Raw genomic sequence first — 22055 nt, 5'->3', positions numbered from 1 at the left:
CCCCCTTCCAGAATGACCAGGACGTTGCAATTTTATCAACAGACAATCTTCTGGTAACATCAACATTAAATTTAGGTAATAACAGTACGTCCAGTTGACAGCTTCCTGCTCCAAAATCTTGACCGATGCAGCAGGTTCTAGATCAGGGGTGTCAAACTCATTTGAACTCGGGGGCCACACGATAGAACAAACATTCTGTCGGGGGCCGGACTAGTAGATTAAAGAGAAAGAAAAAGAGAGATAAAGAAATAAGAGAAAGAGGGAGGGAAAAGGAGAGAGGGCGGGACAAAGAAAGAAAAAGAGAGAGAGGGAGAGAGCGTGAGAAACAAAAGATAAAAAGTCGTGGGAGAGGGGTAAAAGAAATGGAGAGGAAGAAAGAAATCCAAAGAGAAATAGAAAGACAGAAGGAGAGAAAAGAAAAAAGAAAGCGCAAAGGGTATGAAGAGAGAAAGAGAAAAGAGAGAAAAGAGAAAAAAAAGCGCAAAGGGTATGAGAGAAAGAGAAAAGAGAGAAAAGAGAAAAGAGAGAAAAGAGAAAAGAAAGCGCAAAGTGTATGAAGAGAGAAAGAGAAAAGAGAGAAAAGAGAAAAGAAAGTGCAAAGGGTATGAAGAGAGAAAGAGAAAAGAGAGAAAAGAGAAAAGAAAGCGCAAAGGGTATGAAGAGAGAAAGAGAGAAAAGGAAAAAAGGAAGTTAGAGCAAAAGAGGTTAAAAGACACAGAGAAAGTGGGAGAAAATGGTTGGAAAAAAAGAAAAGAGAGAGACAGAGAGAGAGTGGGAGAAAAGGGTTGGAAAAGAAAGAAAGAAAGAAAGAAAGAAAGAAAGAGAGAGAGAGAGAAAGAGAAAGAAAGAAAGAAAGAAAGAAAGAAAGAAAGAGAGAAAGAGAGAGAGAGAGAGAGAGAGAGAACAATAAATACGAGTACAGTGTCTTTGTGAGAGGCACCTGGCTTTGGCAACATCAAGTTGACATATTTCAACCTGCAGCTTGTTTTTCTCTTGCGCTTCTCTGAGTGTTGTCCCGCGGGCCGGATTCAATCCCTTAGCGGGCCTGATCTGGCCCACGGGCCGCCTGTTTGACACCTAGATGATAGCATACATCAGGTTCAAGTGCAAGTATGTCAGCTCGAAATGCTTGCACCGTGCAACATCCGGACAGTGTATCACTTTTTTGTGATTTTGTGATGATAAAATCTATCTGTCTACACTGGTCATATACCCCGAGAGGGGTGACCGACAGCAGGACAAACACATACAAATACAAAGAAAATAAAAAAGGGAAAAAGTAGCAAAAAACACACAAAAATTTTGTGGACCATGGCCAACCCAAATGCCCTAACACCCAAACAAGTTAAGCACCTCGGCACCCAAGTCGGTCATGCTTTCGTCCCTCCAGATGAAATAGGACACAAGAAAGCGGCCATGTCACTCGGGTCAGGGTGACACAACACACTCTTCTGTTCAACAGCTTTCACTGGTTTACCCCTGCCGTATCATACGGGTGCCCTTAGAACACATCCCACTATCCTTTTACAACACCTCTCCACTCATTCCCATCACCAACAAGAGCTCTAGCTTCCATTATATCCCCTTCCATTTACTTCTGCTCTGTAGATCCTCTTCAACATTCTCTCTTTATAGAAATGTGAGAGGATGTGGAAGTAAAGCAACTGAGTGGAAGAAAGCGATGTTTGTTGCAACATGACTGAAAAGAAAAAAACACACACACACACAAAAAAACTTTTTCACTGAGGTTGCAACTGGTATTGTTGTAGAAAATAAACTTGCATTTGTAGAATAGATTTGCATACATTTAGAAAGAAATGTAGAAAGACTTGCTTACAGTTGGGAGAAATGTTGTTTACATCTCGCGAAGGTCTCAGTGGACGAATTAGTATAAACAGTCCTCCTTAAGGGATGACAAGAGATAACGGCAAAGGGCAAGGTGACATGAACTGGCATAAACTTAAAAACACTTCCAAATAAGGACGAAACCCTGGGCATGTACGCCTTCAGGCGTGAAAAGGGACGGGGCCAAACCGGGTACACGTGCTATGTTGAAAACTATAAAGACACACGCATATCTTTGATTCGCTGAGTCTCTTGTTGAAATTGTGTATCAATAAAAAGAACTCCCTCTTACATCATTTTGATTCCTGCATCTTCTTTGAACGGGTATGAGACGATTCAACAAATTGGTCTTATCTTCATCAGTATCACAGACGGTAGAGCATTGTACAACACTGGGGCCTGAATGGAGAATGCTCACACACCTGCAGATTTCTTCCTGGCTCTTGGAATCAACAGAAGACCAGCTTTTTTTTCCGAGCAAAAGCTGTAATCTCAACAGGAACATAGGAGGCAATTAAATCGGAAATATGAGTTGGGGCAAGTCCATGCAAAATTTTGCATGTTACCATAAGAACCCTAAAATCAAAATCTTAAGCTAACAGGGAGCCAAGTTCTAGTCAACTAAAATCGGGTTATGTGATCAAACGTTCTTGTCCTAGTACGTCTCTTGTTTATAAAACAGTAAACATTTGTTGTCGAAACTTAAGCCAGAATATTTAACAACAGCCAAACTAGAACTTTGATCGCCATATTTCCAATGTCAAGATAAACTTCCTCCCATCCAGATATGAAGTGATTTCGAAGCCAACCTTACTGACAGATATTGTTTTGAACGTCTTTTTCGTTTTTTGCTTTCTTTAGTTGCTGTTTCCGTTCTTTTTTGCAGCTGATTATCTCAGGTGTCCAAATTTAGGCTAGAGGAGACATAAATACCCCTCTGCCTGCAAGATTTCTGTGCTTCTCTCACTGGAGTCACAAGTTTGGGCATGAGTTCTGTAGCTTCATGGTCAAATTGCCTTGTTACAATATTGTGGGTTCAAATTACCGTATTTTCCGCATTATAAGGGGCACTTTAAAAATATTGTCTTTTGGAATACATTTTTCAAAAGGCACAGTCTTTAAATATCAGTCATTAAAATCGCAAACACGGGTTGTGCAGATGTGGATTATATACAAGCAATGTTCCCTCTAAACTGCGTGTGTGCAGAATTGAGCACTACTTTTCTGCGCACAAGAAAATCTAGCCAGCTCACAAAAATCAGGGCTCGAAATTGCTAATTAAGAAGCGAATGAAGTCAAAGTTACAGTGCATAAAGGTAAAATGTCGAAGTAGAACAAAGTTCAGTAAAGTCAGTAGAGTTTTTCGAGAACCGGCTTCTTCAGCTCGGTTCACTAACCGGCTCTTTCGGGTCCCAAACGGCTCTTCAGGTTGTTTTTGCTTCTTTAATCCCTACACGACCAAATATTATGTAAAATTGTGCACAAAATGACTTAAAGGAAGGGGGGAATAGAACAGAAAAGAAAAAATATCAAAATGAAAAAGTAGTAAAAAGCTGAGAAAAATAGAAACAAAAGGAAGAGAAAAAAGAAGGAAATATTCAGAAAAAAAGCCAGAAACAAAGGAAAAAAAAGTAAATAGAGATCAAAAAGAAAAAAGTAACAGCTCGGAAAAAATAAACACAATGAGATTTTTTTAAAGGAATTTTTAAAAAATGGGAAAAAACAGGAAAAAGGAAGAAAAAGTTTGTGTTGCATTTAAATAATTTCCAATCATATCAAGTCAACCTCGTTGCCAACATTGTACTTCCACTAAAAAATGTGATTAAATACAGTTGTGTATCGTGCAACCGACTCAATAAGCCCCCAAAAATGTTAGTATTATGCGACAAAAGATACCAGGAAAAAAAAGAAATGGAAATCTTGTGAAAGAATTGTAAAAACAAACGACGTTTGTAGGCCGTACAAGCTTTGCAATCGTACATGAGTCAATTCCTTCAAAAGTGAAAAAGAATTTTGCATTGCCGGAAACTCAGCAAAATGTAACTTGATGTCAAGTTTTGGACATGATGACTTAGTTGCCACACTTGGGATTGCCGTTACTCACTGTTGTTTCAAGCGTGGCTCACCGACTTTGTGTGAACGCTCAGACCCGTGGAAAATTACAGGGAACATTGCCTACAAGGAACTATGAATACTGATGTTTCTGTTTTCCGCCAGGTGGTGGGCACGGCCATGCTGATGCTCTGCATCCTCGGTTTGGATGAAAAGAGGAACACGCCGGCCCCGAGCGGCCTGATCCCCGCCATTGTGGCAGTTATCGTTTTGGGCATCTCTATGTCCATGTCGGGCAACTGCGGGGCAGCTATAAACCCCGCCCGCGATCTGGGACCTCGACTGCTGACTCTGACAGCAGGATGGGGCTTGGAGGTCTTCACGTGAGTGAGATTGGAGAACGTAATGCTTACTCAGTGGAGACGTTTTGTGCACGTTTATGATTGTGGCTGCTCATGGTTCAAGGTCTGCGCGAGCAATCAAATAGGAATCGCAAAAACAAGCAGTTTGGGTTATCAAGGGAAATGTTTATCATGATCGAGATTGCAAAGTGCGTTATAACGGTGATTAATTGCACATATGCAAGGGTCAAGACGGTCTTTATCGATGTAAGCCACATGCGTCAAACAGGCGGCCCGCGGGCCGGATCAGGCCCGCTAAGGGATTGAATCCGGCCCGCGAGACAACACTCAGAGAAGCGCAAGAAAAAAACAAGCTGCAGGTTGAAATAGGTCAACTTGATGTTGCCAAAGCCAGGTGCCTCGAACAAAGACACTGTACTTGTATTTATTTCTCTCTCTCTGTCTCTGTCTCTTCCACACTTTTTCTCCAACTCTCTGTCTCTTTCACTCTCTGTGTCTCTCTTTTTCTCTTCCTTTGTTGCTCTTTGTCTCTTTCTCTCTCTGTGTCTTTTTAACTTCTTTTGCTCTAACTTCATTTTTTCCTTTTCTCTCTTTTCTCTTTCTCTCTTCCTGCCCTTTGCGCTTTCTTTTCTCTTTTCTTTCCTTCTGTCTTTCTATTTCTCTTTGGATTTCTTTCTTCCTCTCCCTTTCTTTTTCCCCTCTCTCACGACTTTTTATCTCTTTTGTTTCTCACGCTCTCTCTGTCTTTTTAACTTCGTTTGCTCTAACTTCCTTTTTTCCTTTTCTCTCTTTTCTCTTTCTCCCTTCCTACCCTTCACACTTTCTTTTCTCTTTTCTTTCCTCTGTCTTTCTATTTCTCTTTGGATTTCTTACTTCCTCTCTCTTTCTTTCCCCCTCTTTCACGACTTCTCTTTTTATCTCTTGTTTCTCACGCTCTCTCCCTCTCTCCTTTTCCCTCCCTCTTTCTCTTTTTTTATCCCTCTTTTTCTTTCTCTTTAATCTACTAGTCCGGCCCCCGACCGAATGTTTGTTCTATCGTGTGGCCCCCGAGTGAAAATGAGTTTGACACCCCTGATGTAAGCCAAACAAGTTCACTAATCTGCTGATACCTATAATACGTGCCTGAACAATGGCCACTGTGACGTAACCCCCAAAAAAATCAAATACAGTGGAACCTCGGTTCTCGACCATAATCCGTTCCAGAACCCTGTTCGAGAACCGATTTGTTCAATCACCGAAATACATTTTCCCATTAAAAATAATGTAAATCGTTTTAATCCGTTCCAACACCCTGAATGTTTACCGTGAATGTTTAACTTAAACATGAAGCTAACCCGCAGCACAGTTCATGTCTTGGGAACCTCCTGCGTGGGTTCAAATCCAGCTACCAGCCTATCTGTGCGGAGTTTGTATGTTCTCCCCGTGCCTGCGTGGGTTTCCTCCAGGCACTCCGGTTTCCTCCCACGTTCCAAAAACATGCATTTCAGGTGAATTGGCCGGTCCAAATTGTCCCTAGGTGTGAATGAGCGATTGAGTTGTCTGTCCCTGTGTGACCTGTGATTGGCTGGCAACCAGTTCAGGGTGTCCCCTGCCCACTGCCCGATGATTGCTGGGATGGGCTCCGGCACCCCCATGACCCTACTGCTAATGAGATGAGATGAGATGTGATGAAGCTAACCCAGGCTAATCGTACGTTCGCGTTATCGTAATTTTCCGTACGAAAGATTGCGCTAACATGAACATGTAAAAATAAAATAATCAGGTCGTTTACAAGTCATTTAGCACCCGGGTCTCTACAGCAAGTGGCTAGCGCTTCATTGGAAAGGGGGCTCCGTTCCAACACCTTGAATTTTGGGCTCAGTTCCAACACCCTGAATGTTTACCTTAATGTTCAACGTAATCATAAAGCTAACCCAGGCTAATCGTACGTTTGCGTTATCGTAATCTTCTGTACAAAAGATTACGCTAACATGAACGTGTAAATATAAAAAAAAAAGGATAAAGAAAAGAATTATGAATAGGATTTCTTACTTTTGTGGTGGTCAGCAGAAGGCGCAGGCAAGATCAGACACTCGCACACCTCTTTCATATTTGGCTATTATGTCTTTCTTAAAGGCAATAGTTGTACGAACAACTTTTCTTTTTTCACCTGTCCTGCTTGCACCGACCTTCGGAAGCATAGTTAGGGGCTAAAACACTCCGTTCACCGATATTAAAAGCAAAATCAAGAGGCAAGTGCGCACGTGATAACAGTTGGTCACGAGGGGTGGGGGCGATCTACACCCGTACGCCGCTCAGCATCGCACTCTAGCATACGCACTCAAGCATTACCGGCGTTCGAACTCCGAATTTTTGACTGAACAGCGAAGCAAGAATTTCTCGAAATTTTTGGTCCAACTCGGATTTGTTCGAACTGAGAGGCGTTCAAAAACCGAGGTTTCACTGTACAGGAAAAAAAACCTTTTCAGACATGAATTTTTCGTGATTGGGGCGGCAGTGGCTCAGGAGGTAGAGCGGTCGTCTTGGGATCAAGAGATCGCAGTTCAAATCCCGGCTCCTCCGTGTTACATATCGAAGTGTCCTTGGGTAAGACACTGAACCCCTAATGCCCCCTATAAGCAGGTTGGCGCCTTGCATGGCTGCGCGGCCGCTATTGGGAAATGTGGAGCACATTGTAAAGCGCTTTGGGAAGTCTTAACTTGAAAAGCGCTATATAAATGCAGATCATTTCATTTCGATTCATAACCCTCGATGTTAAACGTTTGACGGCCAATCAGCTCAGTGTTCATTTTACCTCTGAAAAGTGATGGGTCCCGGGGACTCGCATGCTCAAAAATCTATGAGTCCCAACAGAGATCTATGGGTCCCCAAAATTTAGTGTTATCGAGGTTGAAATCGTAAATCGGCGACAAATATATAATATAAATCTATATATTCATTCAGTTTTAATCATCAAATTATTACCGTAAATTCCGGACTATAGAGCAGACCTGATTATCAGCCGCACCCACCACATTTTAAGAGGATAACCGCTTTCGTACACATGCCGCACCTGTATATAAGCCGCATGCGCCCACATTAAAACATGTAACACAATCACAAAATTAACCCAAACCCGACTCTGAGTCCCGCGATTGTAACTGAAAATAAAGCACATACTTTAAAAACCACAGCCGGCAAAATAAGCGGAAAATGATACCGGTATTTAACGTTTGATGCAGACCTGCAGAGTCCGGGTCCTGTTGAAAATAATCCAAGAAAAAAAAAAGTATATTTACAAAGGTAAGGGTGGGAAAAATATATATCCACTATTCTAGCTGCGTCCACAAAACGTCTCACCTTTACTCCACTTCCCGTCAGCCCCTGTTGTGCCCCCTTCCTTTTGATTCGCCCGTGGAAAACATATCAGAATAAGTCTCTAAAATAAATACATTACAAAAAGATACAGTTGCAAATACATATTATACATGGTTACACATATTTACAAAGAAAGACGGTACACAGAGAGAGTTTTCAAAGCTTTAATAATAATGTTATAACTTTCATCCCAAACCCTGCCTGTGAAGGGTAGCAAAAATGCTACTACCAACACGCTCGCAACACAGTCTGTTAAAAAAACAAACCGTGCTTATAGAAACCACGGTAAACCGTTCTCATCTCCTGCTTACAATTGACGTCATCAAAGTCGTCTTCCTTCAATATGCTCGATTGCGTTTAGCTTGAAAGCTGCGTCATGCGCCTGTCTTTTAGCAATTTGCATGATGAGGATATGTCCACGCTAATTTAATTTGTGTACAAGCTAAGAAGTTGCAGTCTTCCTCTGCGCATATATTCCACCGGTCTAAATCTTACCTTTTGTACTCGAGCGCCGCTGGCGGCTGTTAGAAAAATGACATAAATTGGCCGCATCACTGAATAAGCCGCAGGGTTGAACGTTTGGGAAAAAAGTAGCGGCTTATAGTTCGGAATTTACGGTAATTCATTTTCTGTATCAAATTATTGTTGGTAAAATACCGATTAAAAGGGATAACCACAAACCTGTCTTTTTTTTATTTTCTCCTTTTATACTTTCTTTTTTTCTTAACTTCTTTATACAACATAATTCGTAATATCAATCATCAAAGCAAGTGAGCCGTTTGAGAGCCGGTTCTTTTTAATGAGTTGAGCCGAAAAAGCCGGTTCTCTAAAAAAAGACGGACTTCCTTTCACTACACAACGAGATCTCGTTGGCCGAGATCGGCGTGCAGACGAAAACTCGAACCGCGAGACCAAAACAACAATGGCGCATCTGCTTGACGAAAAGTTTGGAGTGCAGTAAATCTTTGTTAAAAAAAGTAATCGGGTAATAATGACAATTTTGTGGCAAAAAGGTTGCGTCCCGGGGACGCACGTCGATTTGAGACTATGCGTCCCCAGCAAAAATGATGCGTCTAGGACGCAGGGACGCGGGCAAAAGAGAACACTGTCAGTTGGAATTTTTAATTTTTCACCCGCTGTCGCCATTTCCTGATTTGTGTGACATCATTTAATCCTCAGTCAGCTTGTTCGTGATGCACGTGCAAGTAAGTGCATTTTTTAGCTCCTTTTTTCATCTTTATGTGGTTTGGATTGGCATTTGGACTCTACTTACTACTATTTTCGTGCTACTTCACCAAAAACAAAAACATATCGGGCGAGCATGAAATCACGCTCCATCCCTCCCCATTTCCCGTTTTCCCTCCTACCTAATGTCTTCCACCCCGAACAGCTTTGCTAAAAGTAAGATAGCACACACCAGCTGCTTGTATTTTCATTTTACCTGTTGTAAAGAAAATCACTTTAAATTATATTTATTTGGTTCAGAATCTATTTAAGTGGTTACTGACTCGGCCAGCAGGAAGTGCTCACAGTTTTCCACCCGAATTAATTATTGTGTCTAGCATTTATCATGGCAGATATTCCAAACATATTTTAATTTTAGCTAGAGAATTTTTAGTAAAAACACACCAATTGACAGGACCAGAACGGAAACAGGACCCAATTGCAGTACGTTTCTCGCATGTTTTATTGAAGAAAAGAGGAAGGGTTGCGCCCATGATCCGGTGTTTGCTGGACGCCGGAAGAAAGTCGCTCTCGTACTCGGATTGTGATCCGAACACAGAAGTGGATGGAAAAACGGGTCGGTAGCCGGGAATGGGAGAGCAAAGCGTGGTCGGGGTCGGAAGCGAGCCGTAAGCCAGAACGGGAGAGTAGACGTAAAAGGCACTAAATATTGGTGTGCGTCATTGTCATTTGAGATGTCCTTAAAAAGTTAAAAGTGGAATATTTTCTCAGTTAATAATGTGTTAACAATGAATGACTGAGTTTAAAGAGCCTTTGTAATGTGTTTTCCGCAGCTTTTATCAAACTTTTACTAAAGCTGTTCTAGCCGCGTACCACATAAGGTTTAAGAAACGAGAGGAGAAATGGGGGTGTGGCTGAGTAAACTTTTGCACATCACTACAGTTTTTTGTTCATGTAGCATGAAAACGGTGAAAGTAAGAAAAGTCCAAGTATAGTCCAAACGCTAACCCAAATAATAAAAAAGATGAAAAACGAATAGTTTATTTGAACGCATCTAAGAAATGCACATATTTGCACATGCATCTTAAGGAGCTTGACAGGGGCTGACATGATGACACGAACCAGAATATGCTTTCAGGGAGAAGAGAAGTTCCAAAATCCGTACAGTACCTTTGATTATCATCCATCCATCCATTATCTGGAACGGTTATCCTCAGTAGGGTAGCAGGGGGTGCTGGAACCCATCCTAAATATAAAGGAAACTAGAGTGACAGAGGAAACCCAGGCAAGCACGGGGAGAACATGCAAACTCGGCATGGGTAGGCTTCACACTTGAACCCTTCTTCTCGGGAGTTTGCGGGGTTGCTGGAGCCCATACCAGCTATTTTTGGGCAGTGGGCAGGGGACACCCTGAACTGGTTGCCAGCTAGTCGCAGGGCACACAGAGACAGACAACCATTCACTCGCTCATTCACACCTAGGGACCATTTGGACCGGCCAATTAACCTGACGTGCATGTTTTTGGAATGCGGGAGGAAACCGGAGTGCCTGGAGGGAACACACGCAAGCACAGGGAGAACATGCAAACTCCGCACAGGAAGGCTGGACACTGGATTTTCAGTCAGAACTGTGCCGCAGACGCGCTAACCAGTCATCCTCCGTGCCGCCTTGATTATTATATGAATTCTAATTATTACCATCCTTATTTTTCCTGTGCAGGTGTTACAACTACTGGTTCTGGGTGCCTCTGGTGGCCCCCCTCATCGGCGGCGTTTTAGGATCTTTACTTTATCTGTGCTTCATCTCCTGGCACCTGCCGGAATCGGACTCCCCCGAAGACAATGACACGTTCTCCGTCGACAGCGAGATTGTCAAGCATCCTGCGAGCACGCCACTCGTTGGCATTGAACTGAAGACGGCATCATTTTGAGGTTTGTTTGAGGATATTTGGATGAAGAAGACTCTGACTGAGGACAAAGTTTGAAGGTCGACTTAAGTAGATCTTGATCGAGACCTCTGCTTCACAGCAGTGCAAATCGAAATCCGAAGAAAATTTTCTTGCACTGTTGAAGCAAAAGTGCTGAAACTTTATCCGGATAAAGGAGCAGATTTTTCTTGTATTAAATCAATGTGTCTTTGAACTTGGTTTTAAAGGGACAATGTGTAATATTAAGTTTCTACTAGTGGAACAAAAGTAAAAAACAACAACATTGTGTCATGCTTACTCATTAAACTTACCTGTGCCAGCTCGTTTGGCTGCTAGTTACCTGATTGGTTCCCCGTCCTATTTAAGCTCAGTCCTTTCACTCACCTGTTTGTCAGTCCGCTAGCAAACCTCCGTTTTCACAAGGCAAGCATTTTTGACTCTGAATCCCGTCTGTCCCGTTTTGTCCCCCGTTTTCCACTGGTCCGCAGGGTTGGGTAGGGTTACTTTAACTTGATTACTTTAAATTACTTTGGGATTACTCCAATACCAAATATGCTAATAAAAGACAAAAGAAACTAAATATGAATCAAATGATGACTCACAACACGTGGTAAGCTTTCTCTCCTGGCTTTGATCTCTTTGATCTCCGGCAAAACTAACATAAAATGCGACAGAAACAAAATGAAAATCAATCCAAACAGCTTGCCAACATCATTTTTGCCGTTCTATGTATTCCGTTACTCCCCAAGCCTGCACAAAATTTAGTAATTTTATTCATATTTAGTTTCTTTTGTCTTTTATTAGCATATTTGGTATTGGAGTAATCCAAAAGTAATTGAAAGTAATCAAGTTAAAAGTAACCCTACCCTACTGTTGTAGAGTCACGGTTGCTTGGGTTAAAATGATGTTGTTGTTTAATTCATTAGATATTTTGACATCTGAATGGTTTTTGTATTTATTTGTATGCTGCTGCTAATAAAATAGAGTTTCTATGAAATTAAAATGGTTTTTGGTGTTTTTGCGTCAAAGTTAAAGCTTTGAGGCTTTAAAGGGACATAGTATTTTTTAGCGCTCCCTAGTGGTAAAAAAAAAACTTCATTCGTTAATTAAAAAATAAAATAAAATAACGAGCCAAAATACATCGACTATCATATAAATGTGGACTTTTGAGGAAACTCCTAGTGGCGAAATTAAAGAGAGCTAACATAATTGTTCGATATCTTGCTGCTACAGGTTCCAAAATCCTCAAAAACACTGGGTAAAAATGAGATGTAAAATAGTGCATTTTGGTCTCTTTGAGTCTCTGTAGTTTTTATTCTTCCTTGTGCTTTTTAGCATTGTTTTTGGTTGCACTGACCACACCATACACAAAAATCTTGTGGTTAAATAACACTCTGTCCTTTTAACTTAAAAACAAACTTTGATATTGATAAAAATGCTTTGAAAACAAAATCTAACAAGGACCAAATTATTCATTTATTTAGCCTATTATAGAAATACGGAAACTAAATCATATTTAGCTATGTACATCAAATTTAATTGAATGGCATTTATTTTTCACACAAAAAATGTATTTAAAATAAAATAAAAAACATAAACCCAAATTATTCAATACATATTGGTTAATTCATCATTGATATTTTATCAATCGAGCTTTGATAAATCATTTTATTTTCTATTTAATAATATAATTCTTAAACATAGCACACTTATGAGACGAACACTTTTGGTTATCGTTGATTTTAAACTGATCATACAAATTTATCTCATTATCATTTACACCTTGTCAAGACCAGAACGGAGACAGGACCCACTTGCGTTACGTTTCTCTCAGTTTTATTGGAAAAGAGGAAAGGGTTGCACCCGCGATCCGGTGATCGCTGGGCGCGGGAAGCATGTCGCTCTGAACGCGAGCAATGGCGGTGTCAGTAGCTAGGACAGGAGAGCAAAAACGTGGTCGGGGTCGGAAACGAGTCGAAAGCCAGGAGAGGAGAGTAGACGTGGTTCAGGATCAAAAAACGGGTCGAAGCCGGGGAACAGACGGGAGCAAAAACAGGTGGGAGTCAGGGTCGGAAAAAAAAGGCTTGCCTAGTGTAAACTGAGGTTCGCAGACGGACTGACAAAAGGGGACGGATAGGAGTGCGTTAAAATAGTGACAGAGAGCCAATCAGAGTCCGAGGCAGTTGGTGCCAAAGGAGCGGGTACAGGTCTCACATCGGTAATCATGACACACCTCGGTCTTAGACATTTATATTTATCTTACATGAGACCCACCTAAAGGGAGATGACATGACGCTAAGGTTACCTACAAAAACTCAAAACCTTGTGAAAAGGTAGGAAAAAAAGAAACGAAAATTGTCTGGTTTAGCTACTTTTAGTCTCCGAAGGTTGTATTTTTGTTGAGTTAAACATGTTTTACTTATTTTTATTTATTCATCTTTTTATTCTATTTACTTCTGCAGAATTTGCTGTTCCCTTTGCCGTTGTTTCATGCCAATTTATGTTTGTCATGATGCTATGTTCAATAAAAAGCAAAAAAAAAAAGTCATTCGCATTCTTCCTTGTATCTCATAGCACTCGTTTTAGTTACACTACACAATACAGCGACATCTATTGGTCAAAATGTACACAGTGTCCTTTTAAAACAATGTTGTGAAAAGTACAAGGTAGTTAATCTGTTCCCACTTGGGGACGACACTTTTTTTGACACTTTTGAAGTGCAAAGTGAATTTTTGAACAAAAAAAAAACCAAATCATGTAAAACTGTAAATTCGCATAAATAGTTTAGATAGGGGGTCAGGAACCTATGGCCAGATACGGCTCTTTTTATTAGTACATATGCCTCGGAGATAGAAATGTGTTCGTGCAAATGTTCTCTATATAGTTCCTATTAAATTGAGTACCACACAGATTTTGGTACATACAAACAGTAGTAACACTCAGACGGTCCCTTATATGTCAGTCAAAATTTCAACTACAGTTTATAATCAAGGTGTCACACCACCAGACCCCATTTTGGCTGTACGTTTCCAAGGAATCCTTTGTAGAGAAGCTCATTATATAAAGTATGTTCACTGTTGAGACACTTTATGATGAAAACCCACAGAACAAACCGTTAACACCCAAAAACATCAGCTAATCACCCAGAGCAATTTGATTGGGTGAGCGGTAGAAGTCTGCGTATCTCTGCACACACAGCACATTCCCCTCCCTCTCACATGCGTCCACTGCACTGAAGGGAAGTACATTTTTGTTTGCAGGATTTAGAGACATTTTTTTCAAAGAGAACTCTGCTTGCACCTTGTGTTGAAACCATTATTTACCAAACAAATGGAGGTCAAAATGAGCTTAAGTAACTACAGGAGGGAGACAAGTTTAAAGTGGTATATTTGTTGGTATGGGACACGGGCTGTGGCGTTATTATTATTTCATATATGTCATCAAATCATCTTCTATCTATAAAATAAGCAACATGATAGGAGACTTTCTGAAACTCGGAAGTATGAGGCGGATGCTACCTTCCCTCCCACTTCCCATCCTCCATCCTCATCCAGCATCAACAACTGCCAACCTGATGGTGACCTCAGAGAGAGTGAGGAGCAGCGAGGAAGTCTCTATCGCAAACATTTGACCGACGGCAACTTTGAGGAGGTACGTCTCATTCAATGATTTTGCTTTTTCACTTTTTACGTAGTTTATTTACGCTGTTGCCTGACTGTACAAATCACAATAAGTGTGTGTTTGTGAATGCATAGTATTACTTGCTTTGCTGTGTATGAAATGTAATATTAGTAATATCAATATTTGTTTCTTGGTTTGGTTTTATTTTTCTCATATAAAGTGCTTCCCGGGGAATTACTCAAGAAATCAGCATATTGTGGTGCCTTGAGATAAGAGTGTTCTGACATTGTCTGCTGTATTAGTCTTTTTTCTTTTGACTTTTTTCTCTTTTTAGCTTCTTCTGTTTTCTGCTTTGACTTAAGAGCAAATTTTGAGATATGAGCACTGGGTGGTGGCTCAAGACTACCTCTACACACAACAATCAGCATTGGCAACTTAAAAGGGGCAGTCATTCCAAATATTAAGCGAATAATTATACCTATACTTGTAAATGGTACATAGATTTGCTTTAAAAATGAATAATGTTTATCCAGCCAACTAAAGAAAATTGTTTTTTTTCATTTTTAACAAACAAAATGTATCTGTGTAGCAGATGGTGATGTATAAAAACATTAAGTATACAATAAGAAAATTAATTATACACAGTAATCCTCTCGTTTTTCTCCACCTAACAACCCAGGACTAAAAATACACAGATACACACAATGTTTAAGGTAAAGTAAAAATAAAATGAATAATAATAAGAAAAAAAATAAAATAATTTAATAATGATGGCAAGGCACAGGCTAACTATGTGCTGAAACGGGACCTGAATCAAGTTTTAGGATTTTTTTTAACTAACTTAAAGTCATTTTTCTACAGATTAGCGAAAACCCCAGGAAATCTTAAATTACTTTTATTTATTACCATATACAAAGGGATTTTATGTTAATTTTCCATTTTCATTTCAGTAAATTTAGATGTATTTTGGGAATTTTTCCTTTTTTTTAGGTGTTACCTCTCTTTAGTTAATAGATTTTGTATATAACTTATTCCTTAATGTAGTTTGTATTTATTATATTGTTCTCTAGTTTTTCCATACTTAACATATTGTGCAGAGGTCTGGGGCAATAATTATAAAAGTTCACGACAGCCCCTTTTTATCCTCCAAAAACGTGCAATTAGAATCATACACAGGGTAGGATGTCATGATCATACAAAGATTTTATTCCAGCAGTCCCAATTATTAAAAGTGGGTGATTTAGTAAAAATTTTCACTTCACAACTGCTATTTTAGGTCAACAAAAACAGTGCCAGAAAACATCCATAAATTATTCATTCAAAAAGAGGGAAATTAGAACTTAAGGGGCTGTAGTGAATTCCTAATCCCAAAGGTGAGAACCACCAGGAAAAGTATGTGTGTGTCTGTGTGTGGAGTCAAACTTTGGAACAATTCACAAGACGAGATCAAACAATGTCCAACTATTCACTTGCTCAAATTTAAATACAAAAAAACATTACTGGCGGAATACAGAGATGAAGAAAATGGGGTATGTGTGATACGAGAGATTGGGAATAGTGCGGCTAGAACTATGGTTAACTTTGTTGTCATTGTTGCTATTGTTATATCATAACTGTTATTATTAATATTATTACTATTGTTGTTTTTATCATTGGTGTATTTAATAGGGAAGATGAAGGGCTAGGGAAAATAAGCATCTGCTTCTTACTACCCCTTTTCGAACATCTCATCAGCTGTACCGCCTATCCTCATTAGGGTCGCGGGGGGGCTGGAGCCCATCCCAGCCATCTCCGGGCAGTGGGCAGGGGACACCCTGAACTGGTTGCCAGCCAATCGCAGGGCACACGGGGACAGACAACTCACTCGCTCATTCACACCTAGGGACAATTTGGACCGGCCAATTCACCTGAAATGCATGTTTTTGTTATGTGGGAGGAAACCGGAGTGCCCGGAGGAAACCCACGCAAGCACGGGGAGAACATACAAACTCCGCACAGGAAGACTGGAGCTGGATTTGAACCCACGCAGGAGGTTCCCATGACATGAACTGTGCCACACATGCGCTAACCACTGCGCCGCCGTGCTGCCCTTTTCGAACATATTATGTAACATTATTTTGTTGTTGAGTTATTGTTTTTGTTCTGTTTTTATTTTAATGTTCGAAATAAAGTTTTTATTCATTCATTCAAGTAGCACTTTTGCAATCTAGTATTTAAATGCTTGTAACCAGGGTTGGATAGGGTTACTTTAACTGGATTACTTTCAATTACTTTTGGATTACTCCAATACCGTATATGCTAATAAAAGACAAAAGAAACTAAATATGAATAAAATGATGACTCACAACACGCGGTAAGCTTTCTCTTCTGGCTTTGATCTCTTTGATCACCGGCAAAACTAACATAAAATGCAACAGAAACAACGTGAAAATAAATCCAAACAGCTTGCCAACATCATTTTTGCCGTTCCATGTGTTCCGTTACTCCCCAAGCCTGCACAAAATTCAGTCATTTTATTCATATTTAGTGTTTTTTGTCTATTATTAGCATATTTGGTATTGGAGTAATCCAAAAGTAATTGAAAGTAATCCAGTTAAAGTAACCCTACTCAACCCTGCTTGTAACCTATGTATAGTCCGAACTAAGAATTGAATATCATGACATGAAATATGAGCTTTTACACCTTGCCGATGTGCCTGTGAACAAGATATTGAGTCCCGATTTTTTTTTTTACTGAAGCTGTGTCAGCATTGAAAAAGTCAGAGGACAGCATTGAATCACTTTTGTGACCTTCATTGTTTAAAAAATGAAAAAATAAGAAATAAACGCAAAGCCTATATACATGAAAATGACGGGTTACCAATGTGTGTGTTTTAGCAGAGTGCAGAAACAGCATAAATGTCATTAGCAGGAAGGAAATGTAGTAAAGTCCTTATGTTAATAAGATTAGCCCCCAATAAATTAGTGCTAAATAGATTTTACCCTCATCATTGATATTTCTTCTAGACCAGGAAATGCTTGTTATCATTAGGTTTGCATTGAGAAAATGATATATTTACAGTTGATGACAACATAAACCGAACCTTCGATAGAAATCACCCAATGTGTTCCAAGTCTGTAGCTACACAGCAAGCATGTGAGCGAAACATTTATTCTCAGGCGGAGGATAGAAGACATGATGACCCTGGAAGAGGAGAAACTGGAGCCGAAAACCGATGGGTCCCTTAGTCTCGCTCTCTTGCGCTCCCACAAAAGTATCGATTAAAAGCTCGTCTGCCACAGTGCTGCCGTCAGGGTTCTAAAGACTAGCAAACGAGGTCATTGAATGACTAAATGAAATAAAATTGTCCTAGTATATTTTCACTATTATGAAAAGATAACTGTAGTTTGGTCAATGAGTGTTTTTGTCATGTGTGTTTCTCTTGCAAGATACTCTAATGGGCCATAACAGGAGGGAGAAGGCAAGAGTGTGGAGATGTTTAGAAAGAAACCTCCTCCAGGTGAGATATGTTCCATCCATTTTTTTGGGTCTGTCACAAAAAGGGTCGGGAATCAGGAAGTTGGAACGCATTTGCATAATGAAATGAAATGAAATGAAATGAAATGATTTGCATTTATATAGCGCTTTTCAAGACTATGGCCCAATCCCATTCCTCTCACTTGGCCCTGAGAACCCTCCAGTGAGGTCCCTCCATAGGGAAGTCCCCTCAGTGAGTGGAGTGCAAAGTGAAGATTGTCCCCTAAGAAATTGGACGGGACTAGCAAGGCTGAACCGTGATTTTCTGCAGTTATCCTACTATTTTTTTTTTTTTTTTTTGCGGCTCCCTCGGTAGATTCGTGCACTTCGTAAAGTAGCGATTTCGCAATGTTCATGTTTTAACGCGAAAATGCGATTTTCTATTGCATTTATGTCTAATCAAGATATCTCAATAGATTTCGTTGCAAATACATGCGTAGTTGTGGAAAACTACTTACATTTGTGCGGTTCCTTTCCAGCCATGTTTGTTGATATTGAGAATTCGCAAAGCCTTCTGGGTAGTCACTTCGCTCCAAGTGAGGTACCGACCTCCCTCGATCTGAAGTGGTTATGTCATGGGTTGAGGGCACTTCTCCCTCGGTCTTGAGAGTATTGGGACACATCCCATTTTCACGTGAATGCGCAAAACCGAGTGACTAGGGCAAATAGCGAGTGAAAGTGAGAAGAATGGGACGCAGCCAATGACTTCCCAAAGTGCTTTACAATGTGCTCCACATTTCCCAATAGCGGCCTTGCAGCCATGTAAGGCGCTAACCTGCTTATTGGGGGTAATAGGGGTTCAGTGTCTTATCCAAGGACACTTTGACATGTAACACGGACAAGCCGGGATTCGAACTGGGATCCCTTAATCCCAAGACGAGCGCTCTACCTCCTGAGCTACTGCCGCCCCCGTAAACGATCTGTCACTTTAATTGAGAAAGAAAAGTTGTCCAACACACAAACGGACCAAAAACAAAACAAAGCAGGCTCAAATGCAGGCAAAACTACAGACTAGGCATTTAACGGGATAAATCAGAACTTGCAGGAATCTCTCATAATGTTACACCGAAGTGCAACAAAGTCCAACAAGCACAACAAGAATAAACAAATATCAAACAGGCATGAACAGGTTTTCAACAAGGGTAAACAATGATCTGGCAAAGGGCAGTTCCAAAAGGCTTAAGTACCCATAGGAGTAATCAGGAAATGCAGGTCAGCCGGTGTCAAGGGGCGGGGCCAGCTGGACGCCATGACAACCGTGCAGGACATGACAGTGTCCTAAGTAAGGTGGTTGGCAACAGGAACGTCACATAGATTCACACATAATTACAAAGATAATCAAGATTAATAACAGTCGAAAATAGAAAATAGTAATCATTCCACTGATCATTTGACTCAGAATTTAGCCCTTGATAAATGTTAGTAGTATTACTTTTCCTGACTTACTGCAGACAAGCATTTAAAAATGTTGGGGGGAAAGTACTGTACGAAACGAGCAGTACACACCTCAAAACAATTCTGATGCCTGATTTATCACTATTCTTTAATTTTTGGGGGGACTAAGAAGCACATTTCCAACAATATCCTTTAATATGTTACTTTAAGTGTCATGATTACCGATATGCATCACCTGTGCCTGCTCCTTTGGCGCCAACTGCCTCGGACTCTGATTGGTTCCCTGTCCCTATTTATACCCAATCCTATTTGTCCTCTTTTGTCAGTCCGTCCACAAACCTCAGTTAACACTAAGTCTTTTTCGAACCTGACTCCCACCTGTTTTTGCTCCCGTCCGTCCCCCGGCTTCGACCCGTTTTTGATCCTGACCACGCCTACTCTCCCGTCCCGGCTTTCGACCTCTTTTTGTCCCTGTCCACGTCTACTCTCCTCTCCTGGCTTACAACTCGCTTCCGACCCGACAATGTTTTTTCTCTCCTGACCAGTTTTTCCGTTCCCCACACTGCCATCGCTCGTCAGGGAAGATCCACCTCCGCGTTCAGAGCGACCTGCTTCCCGCGTCCAGCAACCACCGGATCGTGGGCGCAACCCTTTCTCTTTCTTCCAATAAAACATGTGAGAAACGCAACGCAAGTGGGTCCTGTCTCCGTTCTGGTCCTGACAGATAGAAAAAAATGACATTGTAACACAATACTTTACTTTTTAAACAGGTTCTAATTTAAAAAGTACATTCTTTAAATCAAAATTTGCACAATTAAAGATTAGGCATTATTGCCAAGACACTAGCGACAAGGGTCCGCATCTACAATATGATTAGACGTTGCCAACCATAACAGTAACATTAGCTGCTAAATTATTTAGCATTAAATGTTAAAGTGATGCTAAAGTGAAGCTAACCACCAAAGGAATGCTTTGTGCTGAATCTGAGGACTGTCTGCAAAGAATAGAACCGGGGTGACCAACATTTTTTAAGTTTAGAGCTAATTTTTTGGAGGGATTAGCATGAAGGGCTTTCCGTTTGATATGCATTTCTAAAATAACATATCATATCATTATTATTATTATGTTGTTGTTGTTTTTGTTTTTGTTGGTGCTAGGGGTATGCTATTGCCAGGTTGTACTCTTCAAATTTAGGGTTAAAATAGGCTAAGTCATCTACAAAACATCTATCTGTCAGAACCAGGACAGGAAACAGGAAGCAGAACCAACTCGCGTAACGTTACTCACAGTTTATTGGGGAGAAGAGAAAGGAGCGCACACTCCATCGGAGATCATTGGTCGCGGGGGGTAGATTGCTCGGAACGCGGAAGTGGTCAAAATCAAACAGATCGTGGCGAGAGCAAAACAGGAGCAAAAACACAGGAAAAAACAGAGATTCACAGGGTTTGGCAAAACAAGAGCAAAAAAACAAGAAAAACGGAGATTCTCAGGGCTTGACGTGTCAAAACAGTTTCGCAGACGCTCCGACCATAGGTGACTCACAGGACAGCGTTTAAGTAGTCACAGGGAGCAATCTGTCAACGAGTTTCAGCTGGTGTCCATGAGCGGGGCCAATTGGGCGCCCTGGCAACCGTAACAGAAGCTGGCGCCATGGCAACCGTGACACCATCTTATGATTTACATCTATAAATGATTTAGATATATAAATTACTGGCTAATTTGAAACGGATTATTAAAGGATTGATTATGTATTGAAATATTGATTGATATTGATTTCTCATGCCGATTTGACATCAAACATCCTTTAAAATTGCAAAAACCCATCACTGGTGTCTGGACTTTGGGTTACTCAATTGTTTTTAGGGGATACTTGCTGCCCGCGGGCACCAGGTTGGTGACCCCTGGAGAAAGCTTCAGAGATGATCTCAAGATGTTTTTATTTTTCTAAAAAAAATTCCAAGTCCTTCAAAATCTAATATTGTTTTTTTGCCCACTCTTATTGCAAAAAGACCATTGTGGTTCTGATATCGCTTGAGGTTCTGACTGCCGAGACACCTCGATGGCACCCGGTCCAATTCAATCCCTTTCGTAAGGAGCTCTTCGGTTGCCTTAGGATTTACTCCATTGCCATGAGGTGTAAAGGCGCCAGTCACGAAAAGGGATGATGATGCTTTGGGTCCTCTTTCCATACGTAGGCGTCCAAGTCAAGTCAAGTCACATTTATTTATATAGCCCTTATTCACAAAAATGTCTCAAAGGACTGCACAGGATTACAATTACACAATTTCACAATTACCTGATCTTAAACCAGCATGCGGGCAAGGAACAACTCAAAAACCTCAGTGTGAGGAAAAAGAGAAACCTTGAGAAAGGACTTTACATGTGGTAATCCCCCTTCCAGGATTGACCAGGGTGAATCACAGAATAGTAAACACTAGGTAAGATGTTGAAAATGTCCGGAAAGAGCATGACACGACGCCCCCAGCCTGTAAACTAGTCCAGAAAGTCTATGACGGCCACGACGCAGCTTCCCATCTCTGCCAGCTGGTCCATGCAGGTGTTGACATGCTTCAGGTCAAACGCTGGTCCGCTGACTCATCTCAAATCGTCCTTCCCCTTCGTATCACCACCAGGCAGGCAGTCGGAAAAAGACAGGACAATACAGAATATGAGGTGGGCATCAATCATAAGCTTTTGAATAGAAGTGTGTCTTAAGCCTCGATTTAAAAACTTCCGTTGAGGTTGCAGATCTTATCCCCAAAGGCAGGGCGTTCCATAACACCGGGGCCCGGAT

At 40.8% G+C, this 22055-nt stretch overlaps 2 protein-coding genes across 2 annotated transcripts in view; both read left to right on the top strand.

The window, feature by feature from the left end:
* aqp10a (aquaporin 10a) overlaps window positions 1-11731 on the top strand; it is a 26517-nt gene extending 14786 nt beyond the window's left edge. The window contains exons 5-6 of the mRNA XM_088327368.1: window positions 4063-4280; window positions 10521-11731. Coding sequence (XP_088183494.1) covers window positions 4063-4280; window positions 10521-10731 — 429 coding nt within the window. The 3' untranslated portion in view covers window positions 10732-11731. The remainder of the gene's footprint in view (window positions 1-4062; window positions 4281-10520) is intronic.
* Window positions 11732-13543: 1812 nt separating this feature from the next.
* atp8b2 (ATPase phospholipid transporting 8B2) overlaps window positions 13544-22055 on the top strand; it is a 47337-nt gene continuing 38825 nt past the window's right edge. The window contains 2 exon segments of the mRNA XM_088327367.1: window positions 13544-14379; window positions 17779-17849. Coding sequence (XP_088183493.1) covers window positions 17825-17849 — 25 coding nt within the window. The 5' untranslated portion in view covers window positions 13544-14379; window positions 17779-17824.

This window comes from Urocampus carinirostris, chromosome 2 (genome assembly GCF_059441175.1).
Source record: "Urocampus carinirostris isolate Australia breed hairy pipefish chromosome 2, RoL_Ucar_1.0, whole genome shotgun sequence".
NCBI lineage: Eukaryota > Metazoa > Chordata > Actinopteri > Syngnathiformes > Syngnathidae > Urocampus > Urocampus carinirostris.
This window is presented reverse-complemented; position numbering and strand designations above follow the sequence as displayed.